Here is a 15,002-nt window from a genome sequence, read left to right on the forward strand (position 1 = left end):
TAATTAGAATATTATTCTTGTTACAGTCCCATATTGACTCTTTTGTTAGTTATTACGCAAAATATTAGATACAAGACATTGATTGGTTAATGCATGTGAAAAAAGTGTTTTTAAAATTTAATAATTTTATTCTGCTCTAGTTAAACTAAATGAATAAAAGTGGTTTACTTACACGTCGGGTACAAGCGCTTCTCTAAAGATTTTGAAGTGTGTGCAATTAATATGTTCGGATCACTTCTTCCTTTTTTGTTGACAGCCGTTAGGATCACTTCGTAGGGATTTCCAGGTTCAAGTCCGGTCACAAAGAATTGAGGCGTTCCTGATGTTATGGTGCTGATCAATTGCTTTTTATGAAACGTGTAAACTTCTACGGAAAATTCTTGCGCCAAGCCGCCGTCGAATCCTTCGTCGCATTCAATTTGCAGTGTATCCGATGTTTGGTTAAGGATTGTGCAGTTTGATAGCATATCTGGTTTACCTGTATAATGAAAATTTAAGTTTAGCTTCACTTTACACACACACACACACGCCTTTTAAATGAAGAAAATCCACAAGCTATTATTAAGATGCCGTTACATCCACAAAAATTCACTGTTTGGTTTGATTTATAGGCCAGTCAAATCATTGGTCTATATTTCTTTAAAAATAATGCCACCAAGAACATCACAGTCAATGTAGAGCGCTTTAGATCCACGATTACTGACTTTTTCGTTCCCCAATTGAATGGCATTAATATGGAGGAGCATTGGTTTTAACAAGACGGCGGAACATGCCATACAGCACGCGCCACGAGCAATGTGCTGAAGGAAATATTCGATAAGACCTGTAATTGTGAAATCGCTAGTCTATGCCGATAAACCAAAGACGATGGACAACTTGGAAGTCAACATTCACCGCGTTATTATCTATATACGGTCCCAGCTGTCAAAAAAGGTGGTTAAATAGATTTCCATATTGCGCCATATGCCCGAAATCATATTTAAACACTAATAGAATAATATTATCTTTTTAATCAAGGTAATACCTAGGCCTTTATCACGATTTTTATGTGTTTTATTTCATTTTAAAGTCTTATACCTCTAAAAAACACCCTAAAAATCAATTGAATAAATTGATTATTATAAAAATTGTTTCCCAATTATATATCAATTCATAATTAACAAGGTGAACTATAGGTTTTTACACTTTTTAAATCGCTTATGAGCGGGAATCGCGCGTAGGAAGAGCGCGTGGGAGTTTGGTCCTTGGAAATTATGTCGCAATGGATCGCTTTCAAGGGGAACAATGTGCGTTCTGCGTATATCAGTTTTACAACAACAACGATTCTTATGTGATTGTTCGGCGCCTGTTTAACGCTCACTACCGATTACTCGGTGTGAAGCAATATCCGAGTGTTAATTAAATTAAATCGTGGTTTAGCAAATTCAATGAGACAGGTATAACGCTAATAAAAAGAAAATTATGCCTCGCAAGTAACGAATTTGTACGAAAAATTCCGGGACTGTAGATACACAAGCGTTCTTCTTCTCAATCAATTATGCGTTGAATTTTGAAACTGGAATTGAAATTGTTGCAAGAATGCGCATTCTATCATACGTTCAATGTAATTATACCAGTGGCGAAAAAATGTTTCTTAGCAAACTGAAATTCCATAGAGAGGACATCCAATGCCCCCCCCCCCGCAACCTAGATTTGCCATCTTTTGTTTTATTTTATCTTTAAAGTTTGCTTTATTCTGGCTCATGTATAATACTCTAGTACAGCGGTTCCCAACCTGTGGTACGCGTACCACCAGTGGTATCATTTAAACTATTGTATTTTTCCTAAATTAAATTTTTCAGAAAAGCTCAATGACGATCTTTAATGTTAATGATAAAATTGAAAGTATCATTAAAAAATTAGATTTTTGGAAACAGTGTATCGAAAACAATCAACCGGTAGTGTTAGAAAATCTACATACTTTTTTGGTTGAAAATAAGGTTAGCTTGTCTCAAGATTTACGAGAACATATAATAGTTCATTTAACAGGATTAAAATCGTCTTTCATGGAGTATTTTCCAAAACCCGAAAAAGATAATAATTGGATTTCAAACCCCTTGTATGCAGAAAATTTAGAAAAAGCTTCATCGTTATCAATAAAAGATAAAGAAAATTGAATAGACTTATCAAGTGACAAAATTATACAAGTAAAATTTTAACGAAACAATCTAATTAATTTTTGGTTAAACATCGATAAAGAATATGGGGAACTTTCTGAAAAAGCTCTCAAATTAATATTACCATTCACTAATACGGAATTAGTAGATAGATTTAAAAAAAAAAATAAGTATCGATACAAATTAGACACAGGTGAAGATTTAAGGGTACATCTCAAATATTTTAAACCAAATTTCAAAAAATTATGTTCTTCGAAACAAGCACAAGGATCTCATTAAATTTATTTTGCTTGTATTATTGTGCTTATATTTTCGTAAAATTTGTTTAAAAATTAAACTTATAACTTGATAACAATGTATTATAATCTTAAGCAACACTTTTATAACTATTATTTTCGATAATAAATAGAAAATTTCAGTAATAAAAATATTTTTAAATACAATTTTATTAATAATATTATATTTAAAACAAAAATTTCGCCTGCGGCGCTGCTGTAAATTTATAAAAATTAAAGTGTAAATTGTCTCGTTTTCATTAGAAGAATTTTTACAATTACCGTGTTTAATTAATTTTATATATACTACATATATTTTCTATTATTATCGGTAATTTTGGGGAAAAAATTGCCTGCGGCACATTTCAATTTTTTAATACAAGTTATTTAATTTTATGTAATTTCTTTTTAATAAAAATTAGTTAAAAAAAAATACTTTTTTCAATGTCCTGATTTTAAATTTCGACAATAAATAAGCTTCGGAACCTTTGAATTAAAAAAAAAATATTCTGATAGGTAAAGTTCAAATTTTTAATTTTTATCGGAAAAAATAAAACTTTGGTATTTTTTTTAAACTTAAATAAATTGAGTTCTGGGAAATATAGTCACCCTATAAAATTTTTAATGCAAATAAAATAACAAATTTCTCGAAATACAATCATTTTTACGAAGTGGTACAATTAAGCGTGATGTACTACCAAGTGGTACGCGAGCCGAAAAAGGTTGGGAAACGCTGCTCTAGTAGTATTATTATTTAAAGTTGAAAAAACATTATTTTAGCATAGCGTTGAAAAATAATGCAAAAATGTTTTTGATAATAAAATTACTTTGCTTAAAACAGCGTTTTATTAAATTTACAAATTAAGATTTTTTGTGTCATGAATTTTGTTTTATTATATTAATATTTATTATACACAGAGTACCTTGTATAACATTATTATTTTTTATACATAATAATCGGTAATCACGAAATAAATGTCAAAAAAATTTACGAGAGCAGAATTTTTACTACATAAATGATTTATACAAAATAATTTGCATTTATTTAAATAAATTGCAAATTACTGCTACTATAAATATTTATAAAGCGGTAGTTGATTTTATAGATATCCGTAAATGACAAGAATAGTAAAGGAAAATATAAAATCAAGATAAGTTCTGGATGTGGGAGACAAATCCTACTCAAACTATTTATCAGCTGGTCAAAAAAACTAAACTAGTCCGATTCACCAGTGCATCGACACAATAAGAATATGTGGAAAACTTGGATGGTTTCCACACGAATTAAACGAAAAAAATAAGCCGGCTAGTATCCGAATATCGTAATAGCTGAGTTGTCTCTTCTCAATTATTGTTAACCAAAGATGAGATATGGATGTTGTACGATAACAATCGTCGTTGAATGCAGTGGTTATTCAACAGTCAAATAGCAAGAGCTATCTTGAAACCCGGGTTCACTGTAAAAATAGTAATTTGTTGTATATGCTGTCTATCCGGAAAGTCTACCTTATTTTTTTGTCTATTTTATTCTCTAGACCAGGGCATCTTAAACTATGGGTCGCGACCCCGCAAATGAATTTGAATTAATTAGGATCATATTACTTATACTCACTGCCTTATTCATCAGGAAGCCCTTGCAGCAAAAAAAAATAGCACTAGAATTGAACGATGTGCTTCAAGATGCTGTTAAGATTAAAATTTTTATTAAGAGTTATACCCTTAACAGCCGCTTATTTTTAAATCTCTGTAAGAATACGGAATCCCACTAAGCAAATTGTTTATTATATGCAGAAGTTAGATGGTTATCAAAAGGTCAAAGTTTAAGAAAATTGTTGTTTTTAATGAAGGGGATCGAAATATTTTTAACCGAACAAAAATGTGATCTAGTTGCTTTTTTTTTCAAAATGACTTATGGCTATCCTAGCTGAGATCAACATTTAGAAAAGTGGGGTGGAAGAAGATTCATTCGAAATGTTTTCCAGTATCCACAATTATCAAATTGTGGATACTGGAAAACATCAAATATTATAGGTCATTTTAAAGCGCTAGAAACACAGTTTCGTAAATATTTTATATCAAATATTGATTTTAAAAAGTTATTTTGGATTCAAAAACCATTTTTGATTGGAACTGCTATATAAAGCTCAAGAGGAATTTGCTGAGCTTTCGAGTGACTTAAACTTAAAACTATATTTTCCAAAAAGCCCTTGACTGAATTCTGGATTGGAACTAGAACTGAATTTCCCATAAAATCTGATATGACATTAATTGTTCTTCTGCCATACAACAACACATGTTTTTGTGAAATTACTTTTTCAGCTTTAACACATAATATCGTTTATCGCTAAAAAATGTGGAAATTTTACGTCCAGCAGTATCAAATATTGCACCAAGATTTAATTTGTTTTGCCGTAAAAAACAAGCGCATCCGTCTCATTAAAAAAACGGTGCTTCCCCTTAATTTTTGTGTACTCGAATAAATTCGAACATACTAAGACGACCAAAATGTCTGGGCTCTTTTATTTATGTTATTACAAAAAATCCAGTTTTGATGAAAAATAGGGTAATAAATACAATTTTACAACTTTTTGTGCAATTTTTAATTTAATATTTTTGTATGTTTCTAAGCAAATTCTAAAACTATATTTTTCATATATATATGTATATTGTTACCTAATCAATAAAGCAGCACAAAATATTTATATATCATATTTTTTATTTATCTTGGGTCGCGAAGAAGCTCACAATCATAAAATGGGGTCGTGAATACAAAAAGTTTAAGAAGCCCTGCTCTAGACCTTGCTCCATTTGACTACAAATTATTTCGATCAAAAAAGAATTCGAAATGTAGACGAGGTGAAAAGAGGGATATCGGAATATTTTGAATCAAAGCCTTTACCATTTTATGCTAATGAAATTAAAAAATGACAGAGAGGTAGGAGAAGGTAGAATATAATAATGATACATACCTGCTGGCGTCAGAGTGAAGACACATGGTTCCTTTTGCATTCCGATATCATTTTCTCCCCAACACAAGAGTGTCTTGAAATCGCTTTCCACCTTCGGCGTGAATATGGCCACGCTTCTAGTTTTATCTACGATAACATTGTTCTGGGGAATGTCTACGTAGTCAATCTCGGAAGAGTTGAATTTCCACGTGAAGTTGACGTTGGGCGGATTGGCCTCCAATTCGCAAGTGATTTTCGTCGGCTCGCTGCGAGCCGCTCCTAGGGTCTTTATTTGTCCTGGACGGCATATCGGAGCATCTGTTAAATCAAACATAAACATATATAACATTAAATGCATCCATTAGTTGTAAACGAGCAAAGCAAATATTTTAATTGTTAAAGACATAATAGAAATAGTCGCAAAATTTATTTATAGAGGAGAGCCGCAATAAATATGAGTATATTTAATATACATTTAGTATTACAACAATTAAAAATATTATAAAAAATGCTGAATCGCTGCAAGGTGTCTAGAATAAATAAATACCCAATACATATAAATACACGAAAATCATGCTATTACTCAATCATGTGTCTTTCGATGTGGTTTGAAGAATGATTTCGATTACTTTGACAAAGGATTATAATTCTCTATTACTGGCTTGTTTTTATGTTTATTTATAAAAGTCACTTTTGTAATTTTTCATTTGCCGTAATGTCAAATTATATTTTACGCAGCTAAGCAATGCATAACAACAACTCTTACAAATTGAAAAAAAATGTTTAATTTAAGACACGATTTTTTATACGGTTGTAATTATTTATAAGTACAGCTATATTGCATTAATTTGTGTTATCAAGCTTATTTAGTCACACAAAAATACACAATGAATTTAATAATCATTTTAATTACATTTCGAAACAATTATTTAATTAACATTTCTTGATGAATCTAAAAAGAATGTGCAATAGTCAAATTAAATCTTGTATACTAAAGTGAATAAACTATGTTTTTTTTGTATTTAATATACAATAACCAGCTTATCAAATTAATAGTTCAATACAATTTTATAAATAATCAATTGGTTCGTACTTTAGTTGTTTTTATTTTAAAATGACGATTAGGAAAAAAAGGTTTTAATATTGCTTAGAGCCAAAATTACACGTGTTACACTCATTTTCGAATTTACTTAAAATTATTTTACCTATATAATATTGTGTAAATATAATTGCTAATTTGTCACTGATATATTTTATTAGTTTTTTATATTCTCGAAAGTAATTATCTGAACAGCATATTACAAGCTAATGTTTTTATATAGATTTTTTCTTAAAAAAAATATCTGATTTTTTTCGAATAGCTGCCATCTTATCTGTTTAAAGCTTTAATACAGTAATAATAATTAAGCGAACCTTTTTAATATAATATTTGTATATTATTTGTTGATTGTTTTATTTCTAGATTTTTAATTTTTACATACATGAGATATAAATATGGAATATAAATGCATACTTTTTATGCGGTGGATGCGTTCCACAGGACACTGCATAAAAAGCACGGCTAATGTTGATCAAAGGGATGCAATATATAATGTTCTCAAGTTACATAATTATAAAATAGTGATTTAAAATTTTATATATAGAATCGTGTATCTAAAAAAATGTTTATTTATTTTTAGTTATATGTGATATATTAAATTATATAACTTCATCATAATTAGTGTCGCTATGTATCATTTGTCGGCACGATTCGAAATCACCATCATCATTAGTAAGAGGTATTCACATTAAAGACAATCGTTCTATTTTCCATTTATCAAAGTAATAAATGATTTTTGCAATTCTATGATTATTTTTATTGCTTGTTTAGAATTTGTGTCGTTGGACTAGCTTTTCTTTTGCTTTATTATAATTTTTAATTATTTAGCAATAACTGTAGTTATACTACTATTATTTTTGTTATTTAAGGCATTATGTACAAGGCATAGAAATCATTTAGGCAAAAGTTACCAAAACCTTTTTCATCAATTTCATTCGCCAAAGTAATGATTTTTGCTGATATTATCGATGCTTTAACAGTTTTACTGATTATAAAATCCTGGGCATTCTAGCAAAAAAATAAGGTTTGTGTTCTTATTTCAGCGATAATGAATGACACATGATTTAAATAGTGTTTTCATAGGTCAATTATCAAGGCATATATTATAAATAGCTGAATAAACTGTATTGTATGAAAAAAACGCACAAAAACACATCCAATTTGAAGTTCTACATGCAAATGTTCTGGTGCATTGTCGACAATCAATTTAACTGTAAAATCAAGAGCTATTTACTCAGGATGGATAAGTACCTAGGAAAGGTGGGCAGTTTTTTCTTGCTCCAGATGAACAGATTGTCAGAAAAAATGCGTTTGTAATGATTCCTGAACTTTTATTTTGTTTTTGTTACACTTTTTATATCACTTTTTTAACTCTCAATAAAAGATTTGTATCTTTAGTTCAGGTTTAAAATGTAAAGTTTTGTTTAATATTCGGGGCCCCCCACAGTAATAATACTTTAAAAAGAACTGGAACACCACTTTAAAGAGACCTAAAAACATACTCATGTAGACACAAACATATAGAAAGATTACTATTGTATTATAATATTTTTATTTTGAAAATTTCGGAGATCGTTAATGGGAAGAAAAAAATGTAATTAAATAGTATTCTCAACAAATAATTAATGATATAATATTGTCTTGTATTTTAATATATTTTTGGCAATCGTAACGCATTAGGTTAACCTGTCAGCTCACGATGGTCATACTAAATAAATCCTTTTATGATATCCACTATCCCTCCCATAAGGTTAGGGTGGGGTACTGCAGAAAAAAATATTTTCTAAATATACGTATATAATATGAAATATATTTTATTTATTTTTTAAAGCTTAAAAGTCGCAAAAGAAAATATATAGGTGTTTATAAATTAATTTCCAATAGCAAAATATCATTTAAAAAAAAATCTGTATAGATGTTAATAACAAGTATATTTTTGATAATGTAATATTACATTTATATTCCTTTAATAATATTTTTAACGTGGTGAAGCTATTGTTAAACTACACAAAATAAAAAAAAATAAGTGTGGTAATAGTAATACGAGTGGAATACTACGAGTTTCGAATTGCTTGTGGAGAAAAGAAAAAAGCAACAATGAAAATCGCAGTTCAGAGTTGAATAGTTATCTCGCCTCGCTTTTTATTACTATTTAACTCTTGGGTATTATTCGTGGTGGGAATATATATATCTATATATATATATATATATATATATGTATACATACATACATAATAGGTAGAAAAAATGTGTGAAAATAATTATTTTCTACTTTTTGTAGTTTATTTACATATGTATGTATTTAAATACGTATACATAACATATATTTATTTATATGTTTTTTATAGTATCCAGTATTATCTGTTACGTATGTCGGAACATTCATTAAAATACATAGTATGTCATGACTAATATGTCTTCAATATCCGGTAAAATAATGCATTTTTAAAAACATTAAGTATTTTAAAAATAAGGAAAACAGTCAAAGTCTCAAATTTTATTATTGAGACCGACTTAAGTGAGAAAATTGGAGAATCCAAAAATTTTGAGCAGGTTAATTGTAATTGGTTAAAATATCTATCACGAAGCACTATCACTGCAGTGAGGATTGATATCGATTTCTAATTGTATATAAATCTAAGGAATATTTTTAGAAAATCGCAAGAGAGCTTAAATTATTTTTTATGTAAGATTTGAATTACATTAAGCGAAATTTGAAATACATATTTTGATTTTAATTTAAGATTATGAAGTAAGAAATCTTATATCTATAAATTAAATATAACGTTTTTAATAATATTTATGTTAATTAAAAATGTTTTTATTGCTAGTAAAAAAGTAGTTTGAATCGATGGTAAAATAGGTGCAATTATGACAATTCATTACCATTCAATTATTATCAGGTCCATATTTTATTTTTAATTTATATTTTTGAGCATAAAATATTACCGGACTATAATAATTCACGCCAGAGTGATAATATAATACGAAACGAAACGTATAAAATAACAGTTTTTGCACATCGTTCGCCATTATGCAAAAGCATACGAGGCTTTGCGGGTCGTTCGAGTACGAAATTTTCATTTGCAAATTGTTGAAGCACAAACGCGGCCATAATGGTGATTTTGTGCCTTTTTAAATGTTCCATGGTCAAATTTAATAATTTATAACTCGCGATCACGTAATCGTTGGATGAATTTTTGGCGCTGTTTGTTCCGTTGTGTCGGGTCAAATGTGACCCCACGAAAAGCTGTATGAGATACTTGAGATATTAAGTACAATTAGTGGTTAGAATTTAAATAAAAAAAATCCTGTTTAACATGTTTTCACTAAAAACCCTTTTTTAAGCTACATTTTATTTCAGATTTTATGCACATATCAAATTTATTTTCTCATTTGAAATCTGATCTTGTCGAAGACTTCCTGTTAGTCCTTCGCGGAAATTCTCGATCGATCCAATCTGAAAACTAATTTTCGACGTACCTATCGCTGTATTTCAATGGCTCGAGCACGAAGGCGATTCTAATATCCAGGAAGCAAATTATCCTTATATCTACACCATAATCGTTTATGTTCCTTGAAAGTCTATATTATAATTGCCTACCTAATAACAATAACCTGTATTTATATTGTACATTGCAAAGCGATTTCTCTTATTTAAAATAAACAGAGTCTACGTAAAGTGTATTTTATTATCAGTTACAAAAATACAAAATTTTCCGTTATATTTAGCTAAATTTCATTTATTTTCAGAATTTGAAGATCATAACATGATTAAAGAAAATGCTTATGAATTCAGAGCCATTTATATTAAATAACTTTTTTTCAATCAATTTATTTAAATATACCAGGTTTTTACAGCTTCAAAATTTACGGTAGAAGAATTTTTACCTAGTGAACAATTTATAAAAATGCATGTTTTATAAATTTATTTATAAGAAACCGCAACGGCGACCACTTTAACAACATTTGTAAAGTCGTAAGTGATTCATTAGTAGTTTGACAAAGCATAGATGTTTTAAAAAAATGAAAAAATAGTTCTGGATGTAAGAGATAAGCAATTAATGTCCTGGCTGCAGAAATGGAAGCAAGTTCTACTCAAACTATTTATTAACTGACCGATAAAAGCTGTCTGATTCAACAGTGTAAAGATATATTGAGAAGATTCGGAAGGCTCGGAGATAAGGTGTATGAGCATCCGCATATCCCAAGAGCTTCAGATCTTAAATCAGAGTTGTCTTTTCTTGATAATTTACTAACCAAAGATGAGAAATAGGGGTTCAACAATAACAAGCGTTGTAGAAAAGAGTGGTTATCCATAGATCAAGTAGCAAAATCTACCTCGAGGCCCAGGTTCACTGTAAAAACGGTAATTTTGTGTGAATAGTGGGATTAAAATGGATTGTGATAAGCTTTTATTGTGATCAGATATATTGTTTGCACAAGAAAGTAAAAAATATTCGTAATTGTAAACAGAACTCCAATATTTCTACAACATGACAATGCGCGTTCTTATTTGGCGAAATTAATTCTAAATAAAATCAGTGAACTTAGCTGGAAGAAAGTTCTCCTTCTGAATATCATTTATTTTGGTCAATGTAACACTTCCTAAACAAAAAATTAAGATTCAGACGATGTGAAAAACTAGCTATTGAATTATCTAGTCATGTTTAAAGTTTAAAAAAATAAACTGAGAGGTGGGAGAAGATAATATTTTCAGATGAAAATCATATTTTGAATTATTAAAAAAAGTGATTTATTCGTTTTAATTAAAAATGATATTTATTACAGGATTAACCTTATACATCTATATAGGAAATTATGTTAGAATGATCAAAGATGTCGAGCAGCTATAAGTTACATTTATTTACGCATTATAATATTCGATTCATAATTTAATTGCATTTTCAAAAACAGAGAAACATTCTCTTCGAGACGTTTTAATTTTAATTTACTCAATTTGTCTTCCCGGCAAGCTCATTATTAAATTTATATTGTGCCAAAAGTCCGGAGAAATTTAAATGTAAAATTTTTACTCGCTGATAATTGGCCTCTAAACTCGTTTGGCCTAGTTCAAACTTCCTTCTCATCGATTTCAAACAAACAGACAAGAATTTAATTTACAAATTGCTAAGCGAAACTCTTTGAATTATTATTATTATCAACAGATTTTGAATCTTTTGATATTTAAATAATGTATTTAATTAGTCTTCTCTTTTTCATAAACAACACTGATCAACAGATAAAACCTTTTGAATTTTGACATATTTTAGGATATTAAATACGAATGAAAAAAAAAAATCTAGTTATATTTTATGATACTTAAAAAACAATTTAATAAGGTTATTTAATTTTATAACGAGATAAATCATTTAACTTTTTCATAATAACCGTAATATTAAAACATTTTTTTAGCATAGAGAAACTTTTGTGACTAAGAGTTTTCTGCATATATTTCTCCCTATACAATAATTTGTGTAAAGTGTCCATTTATAGTAAATTACTTTTGTTTTTTGCAAAAAAAATTCTTCTTTTCACATTTATTTCGTCTAGGAAGTATCTGAGCCTTGTATCCAAGCCTTCCAAATTTTCTAATGCATTGCTAAATCGGACTGATTATTTTTTCGGCCAGCTGATAACTTAATTTGAATATTAATTTAGTCGCTGTTTTTAATTTTGTCATGAGTTTATTTCAAATCATTTTTTAACACATATTTTTTCAAAAATATTTTATGAAAACCGTTCAATTACTCCAGAAAAAGTAACGATATAATATAATGCTTTTCTTTTTGGGCCAAGCGAGTATTATGTCATAGCCAGCTACAAAGAAATATCGCGCAATATTTGTATAACCACCCGTATACGTTTGAATCGACTTACAAGAATAACTAATCAATGCACTTTCTGTATTCATAGAATTTTAGTATTTAATCAACATATCTCACAAACAACACATTTTAAGCATAAAGTAACTTTATATAATAATAAATATCTGAATACATTAGAACTCGATAATAATTAGCTATATTAGATAAAAAATGTGTCGCAGCAAACTAAAATGTGATTTATAAAATCATTGGTTTCTGCGATTTTCCGGATATTAAAGGCTTGAGATTGACGTAGTCACATTAAGGGCATGAGATTGAAAAAAGTATACGTATATGATGATAGAGATAGATTTTCGATGTATTGGCAACAGTGCCGTAGAAATGTATTGGTATCGGGGCAAATGCTAAGGGCGTTCCGAGCGTCCTTCGCGCCTCCATTCTGTAATTATTTCCTATTGCTAATAACCGGTATTTTAATATTAAGTAGGTGTATAAAAATAGCGATTCTTAGCAAATAAAAAAAAGCGGTTTTTATATATCAAAAATATAAATGTCATATACTGCCATTCTTTCTTTTTATTTGACCTTTTAAAAAATATTAATAAGTAATTTTTATGGATATAAGTACTGATAACATTTAAACCCAAATATGATTGCTGTTACAAATTTTCTTAAGTACATTCACAAAATGAAAACTATCGTCATAAAAACGGCTTTTTAATTGATGATGTTTTGCAAATCACATATATTTCAAAAAGGTATTCTAATTTGTGTTATTATTATCTAATATTTTTAAATTTCATAAAATTTGTCAGCAAATATGACATCACTATGAAAAATTTACTACTGTAGAATTCTTTATTAAACAATATAAAAATCATCAGAGATTCGTAATGAATTTTAGATTGTAAGTTATGCCATAAAATAATAAAATTAATTCTGCAGGCAATATATTATAGTATATTATTTTATAACCATCCAGACATTCTTTGTTAATTATTTTATTGAGAAATATATGGCGAAAGAAAGCTTAATTGATTTTATAAATATGACATGGAAAAATAAAAAAGAATTTCTTCTTGAATATAGAAATCAAAAATATTCGTGGGCATAGCTACGATAACGAAATAAATATGTCTAATTAATATATATCTTTAAAAGCTTTAATCAAATATAAAAAAATATTTTTTTATGTTGTCTGAATGTGTTCACAAAGCATCTGTAAATATTAACGTTACAACAATTTTACAATCATGCAGGTCCTTTAAAAAATATTTTTTTTATCTGTTAGTAGATAGTTAAATCTATCATCAGTTACTAAAATTAATCTCAAAGGACAATTAATTAACTTGCGTTAATTACCAGAGCTTACATCCGAACTCCAAGCTTCAATTTAATAAATATATTTTAAGACTTTGCCATTAGGGGATTGCCGCCATTGCGGTCCTTTGACCGATACTTATTAGAATGATTGCACTAAATATGAAAATTAGACATATTTTAATATAGAGCTGCTCTATTATAATATTTTTTTCTAAATAGAAAGTCATTGAAAATCAAGCAATAAAAATAGTAAATGTTACACCTTTAAAATAATAGCCATCAAATATCAACAATTAAAGAACAAAATGCTTCATAAAACTGCACTAACTAACTAATTTCGTTTATCGGCGACTAAGATAAAAATAACCTTGAATTTAAATACAGGCACAGAATTCCAAAGCACATACTGCTTCAAAGGCTGAAGAAAACATATTAATTATTCTAGATCTTCAGTAAATTTATTAAAGTAATCATTTAATTTATTGTTTCTTCTTTTCATTTCACTTATAGATTATTTGTTTTTTATTCTTTTATATAACTCCCAACGTTTTATTATATGTATATATTTTTTTTATCAAATTTTAGCTAACAACAAATTGTAAACATGAAAATAGTTAAACCAGTAACATGTATAGTACATATAATTACTATGTTTGTAAAATTATTTATATTAATAAAAATAGATACTAATGTAAAAAAATATATTTTCAGATGTATAACTATAATTTTATTACATTTTTTAATATTTGGAGTTTACAATTAAAGCATCAGAACTATTTCTATTTGAAAGAAAATAATGAACAAATTTTAAAATAGTGATTATCTTTTTTAATAAATTAAACACGAATTCAGACGAACTCGCTGAATATAAATTACTATATTTAGACTTAAGGTTTTAGAGTTATAATTATAACAAAATTAAAAAAAACAATTTCATTGTATTCAACATATTACAGTTTTGTTTCCCTTTAGAAACTTAACATTTTTTTAAATATCCAGTTATAAACAAGTTTTATTTGTTAAATATTCTCTAATGATTAAGGTAGAATTTAAAGAATTTATCTAAAAATATACAAAAACATTTTTTAATACACATCTCTGTTATACTGCTACTTTAAAAATAAGCTTTATTAGATATTTGTTAAGAGTGCCGAAAACTCTGCTTCGGTTTTGATTGGGCACGTATACAACGATCCTCTTTTTCGATTATAAATCGTAAAAAGAAAAAAATAATAATAAGAGATAGAACACTCCTACGAAAGACGGCATAAATGAAAAGTGCTACAGGTACATGTCTGGAGTTGGGGAACACATGAATAAGAAAGACGAAAAATTATTCAGATAAAATATTGTCGACATTAATTAAGAAAAGA

At 28.1% G+C, this 15,002-nt stretch overlaps 1 protein-coding gene across 1 annotated transcript in view; it reads right to left on the bottom strand.

Annotated features, from left to right (window-relative positions):
- Positions 1–15,002, bottom strand: part of LOC148234156 (nephrin-like) — a 296,304-nt gene that overhangs the window by 5,020 nt on the left and 276,282 nt on the right. Inside the window, exons 10-11 of the mRNA XM_088188373.1 lie at positions 5,401–5,697; positions 173–478 (exon numbers count right to left, since the gene is read on the bottom strand). Of these exons, the coding sequence (XP_088044499.1) occupies positions 173–478; positions 5,401–5,697 (603 nt within the window). The remainder of the gene's footprint in view (positions 1–172; positions 479–5,400; positions 5,698–15,002) is intronic.

Source organism: Plectrocnemia conspersa, unplaced genomic scaffold (assembly GCF_051122295.1).
Source record: "Plectrocnemia conspersa isolate PC_06_02 unplaced genomic scaffold, ASM5112229v1 ptg000006l, whole genome shotgun sequence".
Lineage (NCBI taxonomy): Eukaryota > Metazoa > Arthropoda > Insecta > Trichoptera > Polycentropodidae > Plectrocnemia > Plectrocnemia conspersa.